The following is a 24,361-nucleotide window of genomic DNA, read 5'->3' as shown; positions in this document are numbered from 1 at the left end:
GTATAAATTCGTTCTCTTCACAGGCGTGCAAGGGACAGGCAGTGTCGACTTTCATTTGTCATGTCTAATCAGGTGATTTAGCTTCAGGTAGTGACACTTATTGGATGATGAAGGAAGGCATGCATTGACGTTTCTGCCGATATCTACGATATCTACGATTTCTGAGAAGTTATCTACGGCATTCAATTCAGCAGCCAAGTTTCAACAGCAACCTTTGTCACCTTTCCATGCTCGTTGCTTCCCTCTTCACCATATGGAGCCCTCCATTAGAGCACGGCTTGCTCAGCTGGACACCTCTATGAGACACGCCTTTTTCGGGTGGGCTCGATTTAGAACCATCCACGAGACTCTCATCTCAAGTTCAGCAATCCTGCGAACGAGGAAGAGTGAATGATCCTATCAACTTTCGTCACTCAGGAGAAGGATCAGCAGTTAACGTCCGAACACCTGGTCTCAACTACTGCGGGACTGAATCTACTTTCTGGACAAGATTGAAGAGGTAGTGAGGATTATCGGCCAAGTCAGAGAAGAGAAGTCATGATGATGAAGTCCATTGTCACCTTGACAACGGCGCTCAAGCAGACAAGTCAGCGTTACACTAACAAGTCCAAGTTCTCCAGAGTCCAGAGAGCGAGAGATAAAAAGTTTAATACCCTAGCGTGCAAGAGGTAAACATTGAAGATCAGGGTCGAAACGACTGGAGCTTTCCACCCTCAGCTGTCCCCATACAACCGTCTCCAGTGGATGGATGTTTCCACTCTACTAAAAGAATTGGGGAATTCTCAACGATGAATATGTCAAGGAAGATTTTTTGAGACGATTGAAACAATACCACTGCAAACTACACCTCCAATCACAAGAGATGATGGTATTATCTTCAGGGAAAAGCATGCTGACAAATCTACCTGGAAGACAATTTGTCTACATCAGGTTCAAGCGGTGGAAGTTTTTTTTTCGTGCACTTTACTCATCTAGACACATGCTCGCCAATCAGTGACATCACGTCTACAATCTGATTGGTCCCCGAGAGACAACGCCTTGCGCAGAATGTGGTGTTATTGTTCCAGTAACAGGAAGTCGTTGGTGACTTTCAATGCTGGAAAGATGTCGATTACACTCTAGATTAACAGTTTACAGCGTCATTTGATTCGTCAGGCAGTATAGAGGTCTTCTAACAGCAGACTCAACGTTGCCTATCACGAGGCTTGCAGCAATGAATGACAGCTCCTGATCAGACAGGCAGCCAGCTATAAATAGACTTCCTTCAAATGTCAACATGCTCGTGATGAATAGTATTGACGATCTGGAAACAAAAAATGACGTATCTTCACGGCATACAAGTTCTTCATGAGAGAAGTCAGCTCAGTCTACAGTTGGGCTTCACTATCAGGCTATGAATCTAAATTCGACGGGATTTGATTCATCACTATTTTGAAATACATTGCTGTCCCAGAGAATCGGTGGGTCAATTTTCAAGTTGATGATAGAACAAGTTCTACTCTCTCTCTGCTACCATTGTGACAGTGTCAATGTTTACTCGGTCTGCTCACGTCATCTCAGGATATGACCAGACGAAGATGCCTACAACTGCCTCTGTGACAGCAATTCCGGTTTCACAACCTGACCGTTTTTGCAATGTTGGAAAACTTAAGACCACACCCGCTATGGGAAACTTGCCAGTCAAATGTCTGTGCAGGAACTTTTCTGTTACAGTTGGCATTCAACAACCATCTCTGTGTAGACATGTCTCTCCAAGGATTGGTTGCCCATCTAAACAATGCCATTGCAGCAGGAATATGGAAGAAGGATGATTGAACTCTTCCCATCAAACATTTGGAGATAAAAGTGGTGATTCGTGCTATCCATCATTGGTCGACAACACTGAGAGGCAAGCTACTGATGATGCACACAGACAACTCAACAGTGGCTTTCTACTTAAACAAGCAAGGGTCAATGAGGTTGCCATCTCTACTACACCTGTTGTTTCAACTCTTCAACATGGTCGACAGTCTGAATCTCCAAATAAAAGCATGTCGCATACCAGTAGTCTGCAACATCATGGCAAACGCCTTATCTCGTCCTCTTCGTCCATCACCAGCAGAGTGGATGTTGTTTCGAGAGGTGTTTCGTGTAATCGGCCAGACATATGGATCGCCGCAAATAGACTTATTTGCAACAAGGTTCCACAAACAGACTACAACCTTTGTATCACTTGTACCACCGGTACTGCTACTAGCCTTACTACGCTCCTTCAAGTTGGAAGATCAACAACGTAGATTTAGAGCTCCAGCATGGGATCTAAACATCCAACTCCAACATCTCAGAAGTGATGCGTACGAGCCACTTGATCGGACCTCATTTGAACTGCTAACTCAGAAGAAGCTGTTTGCTTGCCTTGGCTAGAGCTGCACGAATGTCAGAAATTCATGCTCTAAACTTTAGACGCACTGTCAGGTCAACCGGATAGACAATTCTACATACCGGCACTATCCTCAATCCTTAGACCCCATGATACTCAAGATTTATCATTATGTCCGGTCAGAGTATTGAAGATATACATCGCATGTACCAAGTCTAGAAGGCGACGTTTCAAGCGCCTGTTTATCCCTATGTCTACGGAGACAGTTACGGAGGTATCCTGCAACACTACCTCAGTGTGGATCAGAGCTGTTATATTGAGAGCCTATAAAGCAGCAGGATTGGAACCTCCACGAGCCTCCAACCCACAAGAAGTCAAAGCCTTGGCCTCTACACTAGTGTAATGGAGGGCTGCTTTTGGAAGTCAAACACAGTGTTTGCCAACCACTACCAACAAGACATAACCACGGACCACGTCTCTGTCATTCATCAGTTTGAGCCTCTTGTCGTTGCTCAGCAACTAACAGTTCCCCGATGGCGCTGAGTTCACTCACTCGCTTTATCACGTGACTTGTAGAAGCCAGACAAAAAGCCCTTATGACAAAAGCCCTCCCGGCTGCAGCTCACAGGCACGCTGAATTCCTATAATTCTAGTGTCGGGCGATTTACAGACAAGCGTGGTTGGTCAGCTGACCAATTACATGGGAAAGGGGAGGCTACTCATGGGTGAGCGTATACTTTACTTCAAGGGATTTCAGGTATTTCCACTACATTCGCCAGGGAAGAGGAGATAAGCAATAAGCATGAGTCAGGATAAGTATAAAATATCAATTTTATTCAGAAAATTACATTTAATCCTTGATTGGTGCCCCAGAAATAAAGATTTGTTTTACAAACTTAGATGTATTAGATACATTCATTCCTGGCCTGTGTTATTGCATTAATCCCTGTAAACTATGGTTGTGATTCCCCAAGTCAGACTGTCTGGATTGCCAAGTTTATTCCATAGCAGTATATAGCACCTGTTATAAGTAGGTGGATGTCTCCAGCGGTAATATGGAGGAGGCGTTGTTTCTGTATTGCATGTTTCCTGTGTCCATCATATTCTGATTCCTGTGTCCATGTATGCAACTGTGGTGAGTTGACTGTTGTTGTAGACCCCCGGAGGAACCACAAGGTTGGATGGGATACTTTGGCCAGGCTCTGAAGACATCAGCAAACTACCTGCCAACTCAAGTATCCGACATGTTGAATCAAGGGAGATCATTTGCCACAGCCCGCCTGCACACGTCTGGCCTTAAGAATGTCTGTGCCCTCTCAGTGTGAGTTCAATATTGAAACAACCATTATATATAACAATGATATCTGAATTCCATTAATCAAAGAATGCTGAATGCGGATGGTTTATTTGATAAATAGATTCTTAGGGACTGGCATTCTGCTAAACTGTGTTTTACTTTGAGTTTAGAATTCAAAACCAGCAAATGCCCATCCTGATGTTTTGAGCCTGTGGAGATGGACCTTTGCCTGTTGTGACAGATTTGTATGAACATTGTCTTTCAAGCTGTCATAGCAAGATGTTTCTTTAATTCATCAGTGCCAGCTTAGCCAATGTTTGTGTGTGTTTCAGAATTCACAAGATTCTGCGGCTGTTGGTTGCTTCACAAGATGGCATTTTGTACATATACAACATTGATCCTAATGAGGGTGGAGAGTGCACTCTGGTCAGACAACACAGGTATGCTGTGATATGACAAATACGGAACCTTTTTACATCATTGCCAGATCATTCAGCTGTTGTTATATGTCTGGAAGATTTTTTAGTGTGACAAACGCTGAAATACAGGAATTTTAGTAGTGATCAATAAGAGGTAGTGGTGTAGCAATGTTAGCAGTGATAGCTATTGTTTGATATCTGTAGCTCAGGTTGTGACAGTGGTACATGTTAGGGTACATATCTCACACTGGTTCATGCTGGAGCACATATCTCACCCTGGTTCATGCTGGAGCACATATCTCATACAGGTACAATTAAGGTGAGGCGAAGGGTTGTTGTGTGACAATTCAGAGCAAATGTAATATTTGATGATTTTGAGGATTTAATAAGAGTATCTGCATAACACTGCAGAGTTTCTGCAGTCGTAAGGTCAATTTGCCTCTTGATATTTTAATTATTTTGCCAATGACAGACTGTATGATCCTGGTATGTATATGTGAAAGGAAAGCAAAAATCATTTTGATGACTAACAGTGAGTCTTTTTCCCCCAATAACAGACTTGATGGTCAACCTTGTGACACCCATCCATCTGAGGCTCCGTCACATGACCGGCCACTAGCACACCCCGGTGCCACGTACGCATCCACGGTGAGACGCCCCCCAGACCAGGCAGCAGGGGGCCCACCATCAGGTAAGCCCGAGGCTCTGCACCAGCCGGTGCTGGGGGTGGAGAGTTATGCGGAGGTGTTGAAACGGCAAGGCGGGCCACAGGATACTTGTGCAATTATGGAGGAGCTCCTAGGTGCTAAAGGTATAGTATGGCATCATTGTCTCTCATCACGCACGGTCCAGACCCCAGCTGCTGGTCGATAGACCATCGTCCTTGCTAGGTGGTAGTGGCCTCTATGTGCGGAGGTGGAGGCCATTCTTTGCCTGACAGTGCACATTGTTACTTTAACTTCTGGACGCTGGATGTCTTTTTCCTTTGTAGTGGAGTTGAATCTTTTGTGGCACTTTGACTAATCCAGTGTGACATTATTCATTTTGAAGTCTTCTGTTATAGTTATCCCCTTTAGTATTATGTAGGTTACTTTTTGTCACAGTTGTCATGGAAAGTGTTGTATTTCATTTTTGCATTAAACAAAATTAATTATTATACTTCTTTAAACAGAAATGTGATTCTCCACATCTATATTTTCTACATGCCTTTTTAAAAGATTTACTTTGAACTACTTAAACGTTTGCTTTATGAGCAAATGTATGTACATAATTTGTCATCTTTTATTGAAATACATTATACATTTACTGTTAATGTTCTCAGGTAAAGATCAGGTTAATACAAAAAGGCATAAAAGGTCCAAATCACGGGATAAAAGGTCCAAATCCAGGGATTTTTCACAAAATACATAATTTGTCCAGAAGTTAAGGTTTTCTTGTGTAGGTGATCATGTCCGTAAGAGGTGCACGGCTATGTCCCTCATCACATGGATGTCCCAGAGTAGATAGGACTCCTCCTACTAATACCATGACTCATCTCATCATGATGTCATCAGCTGCTTCATTTCCACTCATCTTCAATGCAAGGTTTGTTAATGATGGAAGATACGAGTTAAACAGTCTAACAAGGAATAACTATTAACCTCTTATGTGATTAACATAAGTCTGTGATCTGTACATATCTGTAAATACTGCAATTATGGAACAGTGAAACTTCCACTGCATTTGAATATGAACATATTTATCATGTTTGGATGTTTGGTCCTTTACTGTTTAAACCAGAACTAACTTCTATTTTCGCGGAGCAATTATCAAACCATAACTTTTCAACTGAATTTTCAGTCACCAGAATATATTTCTGATGTCGCCAAACCAATTACAAAAACATATTTATTAATAGTTGTGAACCACACCTTTAAAGAAATTGACATTGTTAAAGAACATCAGATTTTTATATATGACTAGTGATTCTGTCAAAACAGAAAGACTATAATTATGTGAAAAATTTGGATGTTCTTAACAGCTTGTGATCTGTAAAATATGTACAATGAGTCTGCACTGTTAGAAATATGAATCATGTTAGTAGATGCTGGTTAAACATTAAGATGATGAATAGTATTGTATTTTGCTAACATGGTAGACAGACTTTCAAACATGCACACAAATTATGTTACCATTTTCTGTTTGATATCACTTTTTGTCACTTTTTTGTTGTTAGTTTGGCTTTAATGCATGACACTAGTTTGTTTTGTTCGTGCAACATGTATGCTCATATTTTATGCACTGGGGATACCTGCCCTTAAATTTGATATAGACATTCTGCAGCTAGAGATAGTTGCCGTTATATTTATTCTAGATAATATCGACAAACAGCTTATTCAGTAAAAAGGCCGTAGGCCCTCAATACAAATAATGTTTGATTGCTTGAATCGTGTATGCAGGTGAAATATAAGATTATGTTCCTCATAGCTGTTGGACTTATTGTAAATATAGAAGTGCATTACATACAGCACCAAAGTTTTCAGATGAATTTCGGTGAAAGCTGTTACTGTGTGGGACTTGTTATATTGTGTAAGGTACATATTTCTTTGGGTGTGTAATGCTCACTTTCATCAATATATGAAATTGATCTTCAATAGAAGATTTCCTGGTAATAACAGCTGTAGCAATGCATCAAACTATAGATGGATAACAATTGTTGAGTCTCCCATAGCAATTGTTCGATAGTAAGAACCAAAAACTATTGATGCATCGATAGTATGTGTGACTATTGATAGTAAAGTAATTGACTTTGTTAATGAATTCGCAAAGCAAAATACAGGAAGTACCAGATTCCTTCACTTTGAAACTCAAGCTTCATTGAGTTTATGTTTTAACTCTTTATTTGATCTGGGTGTCAAGTTAGTAGGAGAAGAAACTACAGCAATAGTTTGTGACAATAGACTATCGGTATTACAATAGATGTTTCCCCCTCAATGGTTATCTTCAGGAATAGTTGATGCAGTAAGATAGAGATCTCATTCTACACTGTTCTTTGTGACCGGGGATGCTCTTGGAAAGAAATGTGGGACAGCCCTGCTAATTTGTGGCAATTTGAAGGAGTATCATTGTCTTCAGCTGTCAGTCAGCTCAAGATGTAATAAATGTGTAGAGCAAAAGAACCGTGTGAAATCCTTGCCTTTGTACGGTAGGATAGTTCTCCACAACATTGATGGGAAACTACTTGAGCTTGTTGATAGGGGAACATTGTTCTTATGAACCGGTTACTCGTTATGTCCAGACTTCAACAGTCATTAAAATATTGTTGTTTTCTTTAAGAGAAAAATAATGTGGCAAGTCAGAATTTAGTTTTGAGAGACCTGAAATGCCAAAATTAATTTTTCTCTTGCAGGTTGAATATTTGTAGTCAGGGTGTTTCTTTTGAAAGATTTTGGTCATGTTAGATGAGGGAAGGGGAGGTAGCTTAGTGGTAGAAGCATTTGCTCGTCACACAAACATCTCGGTTTCGATTATTGCTAAAAGCAGCATGCAATTTTATTCATGTTAGGTTAGCATTTGTATTCTAGTTGTGTGTCATGTCTAAGATTGGCACTGTTTGGTGTTATAACAGTCAAAATGGTTTTAATTGCCATATCAATATATTAGTACCAAAATTGAACTCTAGAAATAACAATATTTAGTGATGTGTTTGGATCTGCTAAGTAGGATACATTGTGATACAGTGTGTCCATTTGTCAGGTGACATTACTGGATTTGGAAGCCCACCTGTCATAGTAACTTGTCACATACAGGGATTATACAATATATAGGGTATACTGGTAACATTAAGTACTGAGACATTTGGTAGTGTCATCAAGCATCATTCACAGTGTCTTCATCCGATCATTCATAATCTCATTGCTCCATGACAGTTGCCTTCATTATGTTTTTAGGTGAAAGTTGATCAAATATTTTTCAATTTAGTTTTTTAGTGTAGTTTTGATTTTAGAAAATTGATGTGCTATTGTATCCAATAGTTTCATTTATTCATGATATTGGGTAGTAATTTCGATTGATTTGTTTTTGTTCACAAACCTTTGGTCTGCATGGATTGTGGTATTCTTTAACATGGTAATATTATGCTAGTATTTGTATAGCTCCAATGTCCAGCTCAGCTGCTCAAAGGCATTGTAGTGGATTTTCAGGTTAGACTTTGTCCCTGTCAGTGTAAACCTGTAGTAGTTAGTGACCAGTTCTGTCACATGGTCAAAAAGTGTGATGTGATGTCAGCTCACACCATTTGAATGGCTTGTTATTCAGTGATTTGTCTTGTCCCGATTTTGATTAAAGGCATAATACTGATGGTGGACTTTATAGGCAAAACAGTTGTAAAATTTACTCTCCCTTTCTCCCTATCCATGGAATTAATTATTTCAGTAGGTTCTGGAAGTGAGTGAGTCAAAAATGTACCATACAACATTATGGATGAACACTTCATGTTTATTGCATAAGACATAGTGAGTTTCTTGAAATGAACAAGAAGTTGTCATCCATGAAATTCTATGCTTCATTTTGGCACATGGAATTGGTCAGTAAATAGTATGCTGATTGTTCTCGTTATCACTTTTTGTCACTTTTTTGTTGTTAGTTCGGCTATAATTCATGACACCAATTTGTTTTGTTCGCCCTACATGTATGGCGCTGGTACCTCAGACTTGAAGTGTTTTGTATTCCTAATTGTATTGTGAGACTAAACCTGTTGATGAAGTTTCAGTAGGTATTGAGTGATATACAGCACAGTATCGCAGCATGTCATATCTTACACTGTGAGTCAGGAATGAGTTGTATTTATTATATCAAAATCAAATGCATGTATGAGACATGACTCACTGCTCACTGCACTAATCTGTTTATTTTAAATCTGAGATAGTGCTGGAAGATGACAAGAATTCAGTGTGTATTTGGCTAGTTGATAGGTGCAGGTTGAGTTGACATTATGTTGATTTTACATACCTACAACCATAGTTCTAGAAACTATCCCTTCCAGACAACTCTTGAACGATCAGCACCACCATGTTTGTAACCAACAAGGGTAGGTAACTCTTAAATTCTTCTCACTGAGTGGTACTGATAGCATGCAGCATTTTACCTGCACATTCATCATTGTCCACCACATAACAGTTTGGAAAATCTGTTTTCGGGTAGCATAGAAGTTGTTTCATGAGAAAGTGTGAGAAAAGTCAGTGCAGTTCCATTTGTCTTCATTCTAGTAACATATTTATAGAAATATATTTTGGAAGCTGCAAGTCAGTCAGAAACCTTTTCAGAATTGTTTTTGTGGCAATCAGACTAACAATTGTGGCAATCAGACTGACAAACAATTATGCATGACGTTATATTATGGGATTGAGAGGAAACAAATTCAAGAATTTTGTAATGGGCACATCCATACTCGGAACTGTTATGACACAGAAAGAGTAACAAGGTGACGCAGCTGGGATGCAGCTCTATTTACATAGATACACCGGTTATTTAAGGAGACGATCAGTTGAAACCCAAGGGGTGCCTGGAACATGCTCTATGGTTCAGTCCGCACCCCTGTTCAAGGGATTCCCAAGGTTGTGAATGTCTTAGGCCTCCAACACCCTATCATTTCCCGACAGGTAGTGACACATCTCAAAATGCATGCATTCATTCATCTAGGTGATATTTGTCAAGGCTAAAGTCCAGTTTACTGTCAGTTTCAGGGGCATCCTTTTAAGCTTGTCATGGTGTAGCTTGTTAACTCGGATCACAATATTGTCATAATTGGGGATAATCTTATGAATAGTTAAAAATAATATCTGAAACCTACAGCAAATATTTGTTAACTGCACAATATCCAGACAGATAAAGGAAGGTTTCAGTGGAATAGAAGCTATTGCCGTACCTGTATCATCATCATTACTTCATGGTAAATTTTATGTAGATCATGAAATTATGATGAGTCAGAGACAGGCAGAAACTATTTGGCAAAAGTGTTAGAATTTCCTATTTTTATTCTGTTAAAGTGACTCATTGTGGGTACGATTTACCTAAGATTGAGATCATTATATTTGTAGATTTATATGAGACAGTTGAGTTTCTATATGAACAGTGTTAAAGCACAACTCCTGTAATAAAGTGATGCTGAAGTTACCTCCCTCTAAAGGAACAGTATCTATCATTTGTGCAAAACAAAGAATGCATGCACATTTCCATACCTGTGTGTACTTGAAGTTCAGTGGCAGAACCTTCCACGAAGATGCAAGTTCAAATTTATCTTCATTAACCACGGTTGCACTAAGACCAACTAACAGGTGGTTAGGCTCTGACTTGACTGATGCATGTCATTGTATCCCCTATTCTTCGATTTCACTTTCAGTCACTTTCTTGTCTGGCCCAGACTCAATATGTAACAGATCGATGTCACGTAGTTGGAATGTTTGCTGTGTAGATAACAACAGGAGGAACAAGTTTTATGGATAGACAACACACATTATCACAAGTCTATCCGTAACACTTGTTCCACTTCATGAAACTAGCTTCTAAATGCCTCTTTATAAACTTGTAGACAACAAGTCCTGTGCGTAGTGCTCAGGTCACAAAATCAGTTGAAGTTAAGCACCATTGAGCTCGGCCAGTCCTTGAATGGGTGGCAGTGTTTGGCAGTTTGACTTCTGAGAGTTTCTAGGACGTTGGTCCTGCCCCGCAACGAAGCACATATGAAACATGTGGTCTCACCTTAGGCAAGTGAGTTTGTTCAAGAATTGCCTCTGTTCACCCAGCAGAAAATGGGTACCCGGTGAGATAAAGTGATGTGACTATAACCTTCTGGCACCTAACAGGCAGCTTGGGTTATCTGGGGTAATAATGATGTTCAGTATTATGTGCTTAGAGCATGTCCGTTAGAGATGTGGATGAGGCGCCATATAAGTACTCTTATTATTATATTATTATTATCATGGACTCAGTGAGTCAGGGAAGATGTAGACTGAACCATTGTTCTGTACCTTCAGACAATAGACCACTGTCATTTCTTGAATACTGGTAACACTCGTGTTCCAAGGTGTTTTCGACTAGCCATAGAACATCATGGCTCTCTATGTTATGTCACTGTAGCATAATTAGTAACTGTCCAGAAAACGTTGAATGTTGTACACATTATCTTGAATATTTGCTACCAGTAGCAAGGTTCATGTATGAAACAGTTAACATTCTCTGCTGAAGCATGGAAAACTATTTGTTTTGCACATAGTTGACAAATTTGTGGCTCAGGTATCCTGAAAAGTGCTTACCATTGTCACAGTGCCTACTGAGAGCATGGTACAGGAATGTTTTCAGAATGTGTCAGAATATGATGTAAATGAAGCCTTTTGCTCCTCCCTGTTAAAAGGCTAGCTAATCCATCTTGCTCTAACAGTTTTAACTAACTGAATGTTTTCTCTTATCATCCTATGAATGATAACAGCAGCATCAAGTTATGATCGACAATGATAATGTAATATATATACTGATGGAACAAAATAAGGGATCTCCTGAAAGGACAGATGTTTCTTTTTTCTTTTTTATCCATTTTTTTTCACAAGCTATGCGATATAAAGCTTGTGAAAAAGCATGGAAAAACTAAGGGAACTCTTGAGCTTTCATGTGATCCCCTTTTTTCCCCTCGGTATATATGACTTGTTCTGGGAATCACATAACGCTGGTTTTCATTAACACTTAGCAATCTTCATGGCAGGTATAAGTTATAAATTATTTTGTTATTTGTGTTATTCTTAATTCTGGTTGTGTATATTAAATATGCAGTCTATATATTAAAAGTAGTCTCAACCTTAGTTAGCGACCATGTTACAGTTTCATTTGACAACAGCCATTTCTTGGCCTTGAAGTCTGATGTTCTTTGACTTCCTTCAAGTGAAATCTACTTAGCACTGATTTGGATTAGGTTTTTCAGTTAGGTCTGAAACTGAATATTGACAATAATATTAAATGATGAATTTTTATACACAAAGAAACTTTGTAATGACAGAGGAGTCATGTTCTAGATTTTAAGGTGTTTCCTTGAGACAAAGCAGCTGATATATTTGTGGGTTTTTTTCCAGAATCTCAGCCCTATCAGGAGGAGCTTGAGGGTGCCGTGGGCGGGGATGGTGTAGAAGGACAAGGCATTGCTGCACTACGATTGGATGATGATAATGAGTTTCCTCCAATGACACACAAGACTGATTGATCTTTGAAGTTAATTGGCTGAATGCAGATGTCACATTTACTTTGATTTGTTACTATTAAAATGAACACTGACTGATAGAAAAACTGAAACTGGTTTTTAATGCAAATATACACCATAAATGACTTCCTAACTTGACTGGTTTATGTAGGATTATAATAAGATGAAAATTCCTCAAATTTAGACGTAATTTAGTCATTTATAATACAGAGGAATACAGTGGTTTGAGGGGAAAATAGGTTTAGGGTTAGCAAAAGAATTTTGTTTGCATTTAGCATCAAATAAGCCGTCACCATGATTACAGAAGTAAGATGATTGTGAAATGTTTTGGAACATTGATGACAACAGGTTGATTGTCAGTTATGTTTGTTTATTGTTTTGCTTTTTAGAGACCAATAATTATTGTTGAAAATAGTTTCTACAATTATTCAATGATGTGGTGAAAGGTGATTTCACAAGTTTGTTTAAGGGTAAACATGGTGATGCAACATGAACATTTACTGTCATGGTGTTTTAGTGTTCAGTGCGTCATAGACTTACATAGGTTGAAGGTGCATTTCATTTTTTTGTCCATTTACTATGAAAATGATGAGAAATATTGCTTACTGTTAATGTGATATTCTTGGAGCTTAGGAAAATTCAATTCAAAATTTCAGCTAATAGTACTTATGAAATATTGCTTACTGTAAATGTGATGTTCATGGGGCCTAGAAAATTTCATTTTCAGAATTTCAGCTGCTAGTATTTATGTGTTCAACTTTCAATGCTATTGTAAAATTTCCAACACATTTCCTTTACAGCATGTAGTCAATGACTGCAGTATGTGTTGTCAAATGAGGGCTGTTTTCTTTATCATCCCAAACTAATGTCAGTCAGACAAGGGGCGTGTGGACTACAGCATCATAATTCACTTGCAGAGTTGCTTCCCTTGCATCAGGATCGGCTGGTTATGTGTTCTAATCCCAGATTGGTCCAAATTGTGGTACTTGGTTTGTCAGCACAATACAAAGACTTGCCCAAGTGGCAGTTGTCTAGAATCTGCACCATTTGGAGAATTGTCTGATGTTAACCTGACATCAGTGGTGTGAGATATGACCACATGTAATGTTACATGTCTGTGGGTTGCAGGCTGTCACTGCCAGTCTTCCAGTGATATAGTTCCATTTCTAAAATATGTCGATTCTTCTGTTGGCATTTTGATCACCGTATACATGCTATGAATTGCTGTTCTATTCTTAAGAATCATATGGCTTTGTACAAAAATCTGTGCCAGCAAACAGTGCCATTTTCCTCTAGTAATTGCTAAAATTGAATCAATATTCATATTAAATACTTCCTATATTGGGGATTAAAGTAAGAAAGAATAATATGGAAAGTGGTATAAAAACTTACTGAAAAAGTAAGGAGTGGGATAACGTTAAAGCATTCATTCATCACTCCGAAGGTCCAGGTTTGATTCCCCACATCCAGTGGTTACCTGTTTTGATCCACTGAGTGTCAACTTCAGCATGCACGTCTTTCAGTTTCAAAGAACAGGGCAATGTGTGAAGCACATTTCTGGTGTTACCCCACAGTTACATTGCTGGAATATTGTTAAAAATGGTGTAGAACCAATCTCATTGGCTCATGCTGAAAGGTGTGAGAACAGTCTCAGTGCAATGTAAGGTTGAACAGTTAAGACCTACATTTGTCATTGGAAGCAGTTTGTACCCTATTCACCATAAGGCAAGTGTGTGCATATGATGAATTCCTTCTATTTGATGATGATATGAATACTATTTTTCTTGGATTGATGTGACTATTTAGACTGATAGGCTTTGTCGCTCACATTGCATGTATCAGGTTTGGAAAATTCTTCAATTTGCTATAGACATTTTTGCCAAAAGATAAACACATATGTTACATGTCTTTAGTATCACAGTAGTATAGCTGGGTGTAGCATACAAAAACATGTTGAAGGGTTCCTACATATGATTCTCCACTACACCCTGGATGCATCTACAGCTTGGCCAGATGAAGTTATAACCTTCCTCGGCTGGCTGTTTATCCAATTAGGTGTCTATGCTGGGAAGTTGAGCAAACCAATCACAACTCACTTTAAATTTTTAAATCATGTAGCCCATTAAACTTGGCATCACAAATGATGCAGAGTTACTATGATTTAAGTAGAAGGAGTTCATGCATATTTTTTTAAAAGTTTCGGACTTGTCAGTTTGTATGGTTGCAAACATACCTTCTCAGCTGCAACTTCTATTTTTGTTGTCTCAGGCAATGTCGGTTGTAATAGTGATTTAGCTGATTGGCTACTGTGAGAATGCAGAGCCAGCAAAGGGAGGTAGTAAAATTATCAGGCCGAGCCATAGCTGCATCCGGGGTATAGTGGAGAGTTTTTTTGCAGCGTGTACCCTTTAGATATCGAGGATGGAGGGTAAGTGGAATGGGCAATCATCTTTCGTGAATTGGTTTATTATATTCAATTGTACCCTAACAGATCAGGGTGTCATTGTATAAAACAACCTTAGCACTACAACAGTTGTAAGTCTGTGCTATGATATGGGAGTTACAATCACCTTAGCGCTACAATGACTTTGTACAATGGCACGCAGATTCTTGTTCATGGTATCGATTACTAGATTATTGGGTATAGCTTCAATTAGAACAGACTATTGCTGAGTGGTGGTAAACAACAAACATGAAAATACCTTTGATATTTTATCATGTGAACTATGAACAGTCACTTTATATTTCATATTTCACCTATAACCATATAGTGTATTACATTTCATTGAAGTATATTTCAGATCTTTCAATGCAAACATCATCCTGAGGTGTGAAGAACAAAAATCTTGAAAATGCTAATAAGACTGATATTATGGTTGTATTATCCTCTTGTCATTCAGTATGCAAGATGTTCTGACCACAATATCATGTCTGCTTTCTTATCTATGCTTTGTAAATGTTGATGTATGGCATGCTAATTTTATATTGCTGTATGTTATGTAAATTTTCTTACAAGACAGTGTACAGATTCCCCAGTGTGTAAAACCAGTGTCAGTGTAAATATACACCTTGTAAAGCACAATGTGAATCAAGTCCACATTTCATTGACTGCCCTTGTAGCAAACTATATATTCATATTCTAATTTATCAGAATTATGCACATGGTTCATGTTTCAAGGTCATATGCTCAGTTCGCTTGGCTAAAAATGTTGGCTTGACATCCATTATTTTGAAGTCACTTTGTCAGTGAGAAATTTTCATTGGCATGGAATTCTCACAATATTGTCAATTTTTTGTATTCCATGGAACATATGCTGTTCACCATTTGCTTTTTCTCAAGTCAGATTCTATTATAGGACTCTCTTCAAAATTCAGCTACTGAAGATGGAATGTTCTTGCCTTGTTAATGATTGAAGCATACTTCACTTTTGACCAAGACCTGTTTTCAGAAACTTGTAAGAGCTTGTGTTCATTATGGCACTAGCCGCTTGTACCTTTTTCTGGAACATGATGAACTATAAGGACATACACATCTAGTCCAGTGACAAGATTGACTTGAAGTGTTGTTAATGTCAGGCTTTCTACTGTCATGTCATCGCAATGTGATCGGGCGGAGTTCAAATACTCCATAGATATTGTGGAGTTTAATAAATTTTACAATCTTCGTTTTGTTATGCTGTTGGTATCAACATGAAGGACTTGCTTCAGCTATAGGCCATTCAGGACGACACTGTTCTCATATTCCGCCCCATATGGGTATGTGTGAAACTCGAAGACATGTTTTCTGAAGAGTGCATGAGTCATTTGCTGAATTAAAGATCAATGCAAAGTGAATTTGGGTTCACCTCCAGCTGGTATGGAATCACGGCTGTAACCATCTCCACTTACAATGAGTGAGTGGGTTTGTAAACAGGCTTGTCCTTATGGCTGACTTGTTTTGGTTTGGTTGATAATGCTAAATAACATGTTTTACTGTCTCACGTTGTATAACTGTGGAACACAAATCAGGAGTCCACTGTTTGCGTATTAATTTACGTGATATATATGTTATTTGCTGACCAAAAACACAATGATAAACAACGGAACAATTATGTATGTACACAATGAAACCCAGTCAAAACCTGTTACCTGTACTATTATCGCTAAAATACAGGAACGAATGTTGAACTATACAATTCTAATGGTCGTCAATGTATGACATGATTCATTAAATTAATAGTTGTAAATATATGGCAAATGTGTATGCAGTTTAACTATTCTAATGTGTATACCAGAATCTTGTAAGAAGAATCTTCCAAAATATCATTATTCCTCTGTCTGTTAAATGTAAATGAGCTCTAGCCATCGAACATTAGTTTCAAGATGTTTAATATGAAAACAAGTTTCCTTACTAGGTGTATATTCAGGACTCGCCTTTCAAACTGATGTTAGTCGTAAGCCGTGACTTTACGTCATTTCACCTCGCCTCACCTCATAACGTTTCAACCTTGATCCAACATAATGACACCAGACCATGGATCCTGCTTATCGTACTGTCAAAGGATAAGTCTTAAGCATCAAAGTTCCTCTGTGAGGATTGCTAAGGGACTCGACCTTTGATAGTCCCAGGACAAGAAGAACAAATTGGTCCCTATCGCTTTGTTTGCAGAGCTGTTTCGAAGTGAATTCGCCGTGATAAAATGTTAATGGATCACAAGCAGTAAATTCCAAGGTAGTCAAGTAGAAACACTGTTATGACTGATAGATGGATGTATAGTAACAATTACACACACACACACACACACACACACACACACACACACACACACACACACACACACAGACAGACAGCTATACAATACGAGTTAGTTGGGTTTTGTGCCACACTCGGCAATATTCCAGCTATATGGTGGTGGTCTGTAAGTAGTGGAGGCCGTTAGTCGCCTCTTACGAAAAGATCCTTTTGTGGCAAGCATGGGTTACTGAAGGCCTATTCTACCCCGGACCATTACGGGTCGTCTTAGTTACAGACTGCCGCCATATTATACGAGATATAGTGTGTATATGTGTATATATACATAAACAACTAAATGAAACGTTAATTATATTTCGTATTGATTTGCACGATCGTTTCACTAAAACTGGACAAGAAGTAAGAATCTGCCAGCCATACTGAAAGCCATTAGAAAGCAATTGGTACTTCTTGTCCTGGGACTATCAAACGTCGAGTCCCTTAGCAAACCTCACAGAGGAACTTTGATGCTTAAAACTTATCCTTTGACAGTTGTAGACACAGCCACATTCATAAAACACGTAGTGCACATGCATTACCTGCACCCCGACCCTTTACAAGCACAAGGAACATCACAAGGACACACAAGTCATCACTTTGTGTGCATGCCACGATTGACACAAAACCAAAGGGATGAGGCAATCAGTTTGGTCAGGCAAGGTGCTTCAGATTGCCAGGGACTTTAATATGCATCCATCCACTGTTGGTCGACGTTTTCAGGCCACCGGAAGTGTTGGTATTCGTTCGCGACCTGGTACGAGCATGTCTTACATGGCACGGTGGATACACGTTTATCTTCACATCTGTGTGAGTATACAGAGTATGGACATAAAACTGCGATTTTGACGGCTTTGAGTATTTTTAACTTAAATGCCATTGAAAACTTGTTTCACTTTCTTAACAGAGTTCCGGTTTCTCCTATGCCTAGGGACTCAAAGAATGTCGACCTCAATGTCTTTAAATTTATAAATTTATAAATCACTGAAATAGCTGTGCGATCATACCACTGGAGAAAATGTGTTCCATGTCTGTGTATTGTACAATAATATAATATAAATCAAATATTATTTCACAAAACAAATATACCACTGCACAGCACGCATTGTGGCCACATAACCGTTGTATCCCCGACACGGAAATATAGACGACTTGAGACTGTTTGTTAAACGTTTTCAAAGCTAAAAGCCTCTCCAAAACGATAATTTTATAATAGTGAAGTAGCATCAAAGCAGAAACACGTGTGTTAACAGTGTAAAACAAATATGGAGCATGCAAGATAGGAAGAGAATACTTGTGCTAATCTTCAACAAGTGTGCTGCTGCACAGCCAATAATGGAACTTTGTGTTGTGAGTGTATGTTAAGCCATTGAGATAAGAGACAATTTCAGTGACGACTGATCTAAATGCCTGAACCATAGCTAACGGCTTCATGGCAATAACATGTTAATGTAAAATACCAAAATCCCAGACGAGGATTCAACGCCTCTTGTCGGGTGTGATTTCCTCCATATAAAGGTGATACGGGTTGATTTTACACAAATACTTTTCCAACAAGTGTTGAGCACAGGCCATGCTTTGTGGCTGCATCTTACAGAGGCATACGTAAACTAGTAGCAGAAATGATTTTCAAAAGTTTCATCTGCTTGTTGGCACTGACTAAATTTAGTCGAGAGTCCACCATCAAGGCACAGAAGAGACTTCTTCATTTTTTGCAAGATGACTATGACCAGCAGGTTTTCCCAAGTGAGTCCAGGATGGACATACATGTGGGATTTACCTTGTCACAAATTACTGAGCTCAACGAGTGGCAACAGTCCATGACCACAAATGGATGGTTTACCTTCAGGTGGCTGGATGAATCTTTGAAGTGGAACATTTCGGATTATGCAGGGATAGACACGATCTGTATGTCAACTGAACAAATATGGGTAGTTGATATAACTCTCCTGAACACTGTGAAAGAGCGCAAACTGATGAACAATAAGAATGCGCCGCTCTGTGTAGATCATACTGGAATGGTAAAGTGGGAACAAGGGGATCTCTACCAAAGTCAGTGTGACTTTGACATTTCCAATTTTCCATTTGACACTCAGACTTGTCATCTGAGTCTAACCACATGGGTGACTACGAACGAATCTGCCCGTTTCATATTTTCAATTGAGAAAAACGGCACTAACGTTACAACAAATGTCAATGGCCTGTGGAAGATTGAAACGTTATCAACTACCACCATTGATGATAAATTTCCTCAGCTCATTGTAACCACAAAACTTCAGCGTCGAGCGTCATATTATGTCCTCAATCTCATCGTTCCTGTTATGTTTCTCTCCCTTCTCAGCTCAGTGGTCTTTGCTCTGCCTATTCAATATGGGGACAAAGTGTCTCTATCCATGACGGTTCTCCTTTCATTCAGTGTGTTTCTGACTCAGATGAGCAGCAATATGCCCCGGACATCCCTACAAACGTCCTACCTCACCATCTACATGACCCTGCTCCTCACTCTCAGTTCCCTTGCTGTGGGCATGTCAGTTCTCATCCTCAGGATCCATCTGAGGAAGGGAGATGTACCTGCAATATTACAGGAATATGTTGCATGTTCTAAACACGCAGTTAACAACCCGACTTTGAATGCAGTGGAATCGGAAGTACAGGACACCACGGCTGATGTCAAGAATGAAATAAAAATGAATAACAGAGTGGTCACCTGGAAAGAAGTATCTCTAGCACTTGACGATCTCTGTCTGAAATTATTCTTTCTGCTAAATGTTGGTTGTGGTATTAGCTTCTTTGCGCTTGTCATTTAATGTTCTGTCATGGTTGTGTAAAATCTCAAAGAACCATTTAGGTGAACGGTCAATCCACAAAGCAGCGCTGACGTAAAGGTCACATGTTTAATGAACTAGTTTGCCAGGCAATATGTGGGCCAGACGTGAAAGATATTAACCTGTACAGACCTTTGGCCATTTGACACACCACACACTGTACCTCGGTGGCGTTATGGTCGTCAAAGCGGTAGACGTCTGAAAGCTGCATCATTTCCACCCAAAATGATGAGCTTTCTAAGCGAGGTAAAGCAGTGAAGTTAATAAGTTAAGAAGGTTGCATTTGTATTCACAGACATGGAACAGGCACTAAATATTGTTTAGCACATGTTTCACTGATTAGCAGTTCCTGGCAGATGAAGTGAACATATCTTTTTATCATTTAAGCATTGTTAAAAGTAATTAGGTGGATCTTATAGTTACAATTGATGCTGAACTTGTTTGCCAACATACATACACGTCAACAATATCCAGTGTCTCGCTTGGTATCTGAAGCATTGTGAGTAAAAGTTATTTTTTAAGTCAAAGCTATGCTTTTGAGGAGTGAACTTTTTCAGCTTGCTGTTAGAGTTATATGTGTAGATGCTCTCATCTAGCATCTCTCCCACAAATTAGTTTGGATTTGTGGACCCTCCATCAGCTCGGCCATTTACACGGATTCTTGTAAGATGTGGAATCCTGTTTAGAGATGTTTGGGGGTGTATTCGTTTGTATTACCGAAATTATTTGATCGGCATATTCATTATTGTCTCGTATTTCCATTTCAGCTTTCCATTTTCTGTTCAAAATATACTCATATTGGTAGGGTTGCTAGCAAATTAAAGTCATGCTTGATAATACGACAGTGAGGACGAAATGGGTTCATTGTCTCCTTTTGTCCACTTTTGCCACACCCTCTAGCACTATCCATCCACTATCCGTCTCGTGATATTCTTTGCCTTTGGTTTGATGTTTGCCACAGCTAAAACAGTAACGCACTTGATCTATTATACATCATTGTGAAATGTAATTAACATGCTGTGACATTATCTTTTCTTTCGTTAACATTTAGTCAGAAAGCCTTTCTTGTATGATCCGTATATATCAGTATATTACATGATAAGAACAGAGTGAAACTTGCAGTGTGATCATTAGCTGTATATTCTGATGTACACCTATAGCATAATTACGTTATCCATATACTACTTTTAGCCTTATCGTCACCGGACTGTTGGTTGTTTGGTTTAACCATATTTGATTCAAGAGAAAAGGATTGAGTACAAGTTCCACCTCTTAGAACACCCTCTCCGTAGTCTTTACATAATATTATTTACATTCAATATACAAGATGGACAGAGAAGAACAGGAAGATGGGGAAGAGTGAACAATTGTAATAATTAAGAAAATCTTTTTAATTGAGAAATATTGGTTTGAACAAATTTAAAGATGTTTTTATTTACGTGAACAGTCGGATCTGCATTGCCAAGTACTAGTAATTCCTGGCTTATATTTACGCTGCGGAAAATAGTCATCATGTTAGTAATCTGTTGAGTATATAATTGACACTCAAACGCGTAATGATATGAATTTTCACAAACATCCTCACAAGAACAACTTGGGCTATCTGTCATATATCTATCTCTCTCCCGGGGTAGAATAGGCCTCACTGACTTGGTTAACACATGTCATCGGTTCCCAATTGCGCAGATCGATGCTCATGTTGTTGATCACTGGATTGTCTGGTCCAGACTCGATTACTCACAGACCGCCGCCATATAGCTGAGTGCGGCGTAAAACAAAACTTATTCACTCACTCTTATACCACCACAGAATAGATCATAATTCAACTGACTACACATGGAATGTAGTTTTGTAAGGACGGTATTAGTGTTTCTCGGTCCATAATCAAAGTATTTAGGACCAGTTTTGTTTTATGACAATATTAGATTTTACAAGCATTCAATGACACGCTTTTTCTCACTTCAGCTGGAAATCCATTCCACAATCTTATTGTGGATGGGAAATTACGAATCATACGAAAATTGTCATCGTGAGAGTTAATGAGTGAGTTTAGTTTTACGCCGCATTCAGCAGTATGGCAAACTTGTCGTTGGTGAATGCGTATTCTACCACGGGACCTTCACGGGTCGTAATCGTGAGAGAATGAAGTGAGACATCATCAGAGTTATAGTTAATTTTGGATGCTACCTTCCCAGGAACAAGATCATTAAGGTACGATGGTGCCTAATGTGTTCTGTTTTGTTTCTTTTTTTTCAAAGAAATAGACAAGGTTTGTGCTTTCTCCCACGTTGTGCTAAAGATTCCCAACCAGTTTCGTAATACAGATATTAACGAAGTGTATAACCATATGCCTGTAACTATTTTTGCTGCTTTTAACTGCAATTGATCACTGGATTGTCTGGTCCAGACTCGATTATTTACAAACCGCCGCCATGTGGCTGGACTATTACTGAGTGCTTGACATTGAGCACAGTCATTCCATACTTCACGCGCATATTCGAAATGGGGTCCTACTACATAAATATTTGTTCAATACAGAGGGCGGTAAAATGACTTTACGTGGAGAAGATATCATTTTGAAAGTTATTTTAAAAATATTATTGCATATATTCATATATATTAGTCGCTCACAGCCTCCACAGATAGTCAGTCTGTCGTGTTCTCAATGAGTGAAAAGGGTTCATATCCAGTGTGTGGTATGTATAGTTTTCGACGTTATATTGTAAAGTTCCAAAACATTTGATTAAAATGTAAGTCTACCACTTTTTTAACGAAGTATTTTTGTAATTTTCATGTATGGCTAAATCTCAGCATAACCGCCAATGGCTGAAGGGACAGTGTAAATTTAGCTAGGGTCCATGCAGGTAGCAAAACGAATGTATAAGTCTCTATGGACCCTAGAGTGATGATCTACCTTCATTTGATTGCGATAAAAAGACCATTATAACATTGTATTGTCCAAACATCGTTTTCTACTTTTAAAGATATTTGCTAGCCAGTTTTAAATCATTTTGTTGTCCTTGTTGGCAGACTTTTATTAAATCATATGTGTGTATTCTGCATTTAGAATTAGTTTAAGTCACGGTATGGCTGAAATATTGAAATATTGAGGATGTGGCTTTGAATCTGAACTCACTGTGTTGTGATTATGTATACATACCACAGGTAACTCTATATACATGACAATTGTTGCATGGAGTCTGTATTGTGTATTTATAAGTGGATTGTGAAAGTTATTGTATTTTGGCCAATATCCTTGATATTGTAATAATGTCTGTATAAGATTTGTACATCATGGGCATACATGTGTGTTGCTGTACTCTGTTGAAAGTAATTAAGTATTTTTTAAAAAATGGGTCACATTTGAACAATTTTATGGTTAATATAGGCAACAGACCCTGTTCCACATCCATAAGAGATCTGCTAAAAGCAGAGTCATTTGCACAATTGTGACGATATCATGTGTTTATTCACAGTAAATGTTTTCATTATGACTTTTTATACTGTGATTCCACTTTGACAGTCCGTGTAGGGTACGTGAGGACACGTAATTCGTCAAAGTTTATCCATGTGTCACAGGCCAATGTTTCCTTAATGGAAGGGAATAGAAGATCTTCTTTGTTAAACTGAAACCTCATGTCCGCTATGGTACCTCATTGACAGTCCGTGTAGGGTACGTGAGGACAACGTTTATCCATGTGTCACAGGCCAATGTTTCCTTAATGGAAGGGAATAGAAGATCTTCTTTGTTAAACTGAAACCTCATGTCCGCTATGGTACCTCATTGACAGTCCGTGTAGGGTACGTGAGGACAACGTTTATCCATGTGTCACAGGCCAATGTTTCCTTAATGGAAGGGAATAGAAGATCTTCTTTGTTACACTGAAACCTCATGTCCGCTATGGTACCTCATTGACAGTTCGTGAAGGACCATGGGCATGTACTGTACATGTACATCGCCTAGGTAGGTCACAGGTAAATATTTGTTAAAATGGGGTGGGACTAGAAAACCTTAAACTGAAACTTCACGTTGTAACCTTATTCGGTCATCACTGTGACCAGTAATGTCATCACTTGTATTGTGGAGGAATTGAAGTGGACTACTGATTCATGCAAAATCATTTCGACCATGGTATCTTTGACACTAAATTAATTGACATGGACAAGATGGGCGGATGGGATCAGCCGGCTTCAGTTCAGGACACGATCATGAAAAAATAAAGAGTTGTAGACCTACACATGTTCTTTTGTTGTGCATCTTCACATCCTCTCTCTCTCTCTCTCTCTCTCTCTCTCTCTCTCTCTCTCTCTCTCTCTCTCTCTCTCTCTCTCTCTCTCTCTCTCTCTCTCTCTCTCTCTCTCTCTCTCTCTCTCTCTCTCTCTCTCTCTCTCTCTCTCTACATTTCCAAGTACTTACAACTATTGACAATTATCCCGGGCTGTACCATGTTCAACGGTTTTGTGGGATA

At 38.9% G+C, this 24,361-nt stretch overlaps 2 protein-coding genes across 4 annotated transcripts in view; both read left to right on the top strand.

The window, feature by feature from the left end:
* LOC137285041 (WD repeat domain phosphoinositide-interacting protein 2-like) overlaps positions 1–15,963 on the top strand; it is a 33,626-nt gene extending 17,663 nt beyond the window's left edge. Inside the window, exons 8-12 of one of the 3 annotated variants that reach the window (XM_067817230.1) lie at positions 3,516–3,680; positions 3,989–4,096; positions 4,633–4,766; positions 9,099–9,143; positions 12,175–12,203. In XM_067817230.1, coding sequence (XP_067673331.1) covers positions 3,516–3,680; positions 3,989–4,096; positions 4,633–4,766; positions 9,099–9,109 — 418 coding nt within the window. In that variant the 3' untranslated portion in view covers positions 9,110–9,143; positions 12,175–12,203. Of the gene's footprint in view, positions 1–3,515; positions 3,681–3,988; positions 4,097–4,632; positions 4,887–9,098; positions 9,144–12,174 lie in introns of all 3 variants that reach the window. The other 2 variants (XM_067817229.1, XM_067817228.1) reach the window with 2 other exon arrangements.
* A 2,726-nt stretch (positions 15,964–18,689) lies between these two features.
* On the top strand, positions 18,690–19,874 carry LOC137283962 (acetylcholine receptor subunit alpha-like 1). Its single transcript, XM_067815631.1, has one exon. It carries the CDS (start codon positions 18,690–18,692, stop codon positions 19,872–19,874), a length of 1,185 nt encoding a protein of 394 aa, XP_067671732.1.
* Positions 19,875–24,361: the final 4,487 nt, after the last annotated feature.

Source organism: Haliotis asinina, chromosome 5 (assembly GCF_037392515.1).
Source record: "Haliotis asinina isolate JCU_RB_2024 chromosome 5, JCU_Hal_asi_v2, whole genome shotgun sequence".
Classification (NCBI taxonomy): domain Eukaryota; kingdom Metazoa; phylum Mollusca; class Gastropoda; order Lepetellida; family Haliotidae; genus Haliotis; species Haliotis asinina.
This window is presented reverse-complemented; position numbering and strand designations above follow the sequence as displayed.

What these genes read in the sequence shown, in the direction of transcription:
- LOC137283962 (XM_067815631.1), top strand. Translation starts at nt 18,690, where the DNA reads ATGATTTTCAAAAGTTTCATCTGCTTGTTGGCACTGACTAAATTTAGT.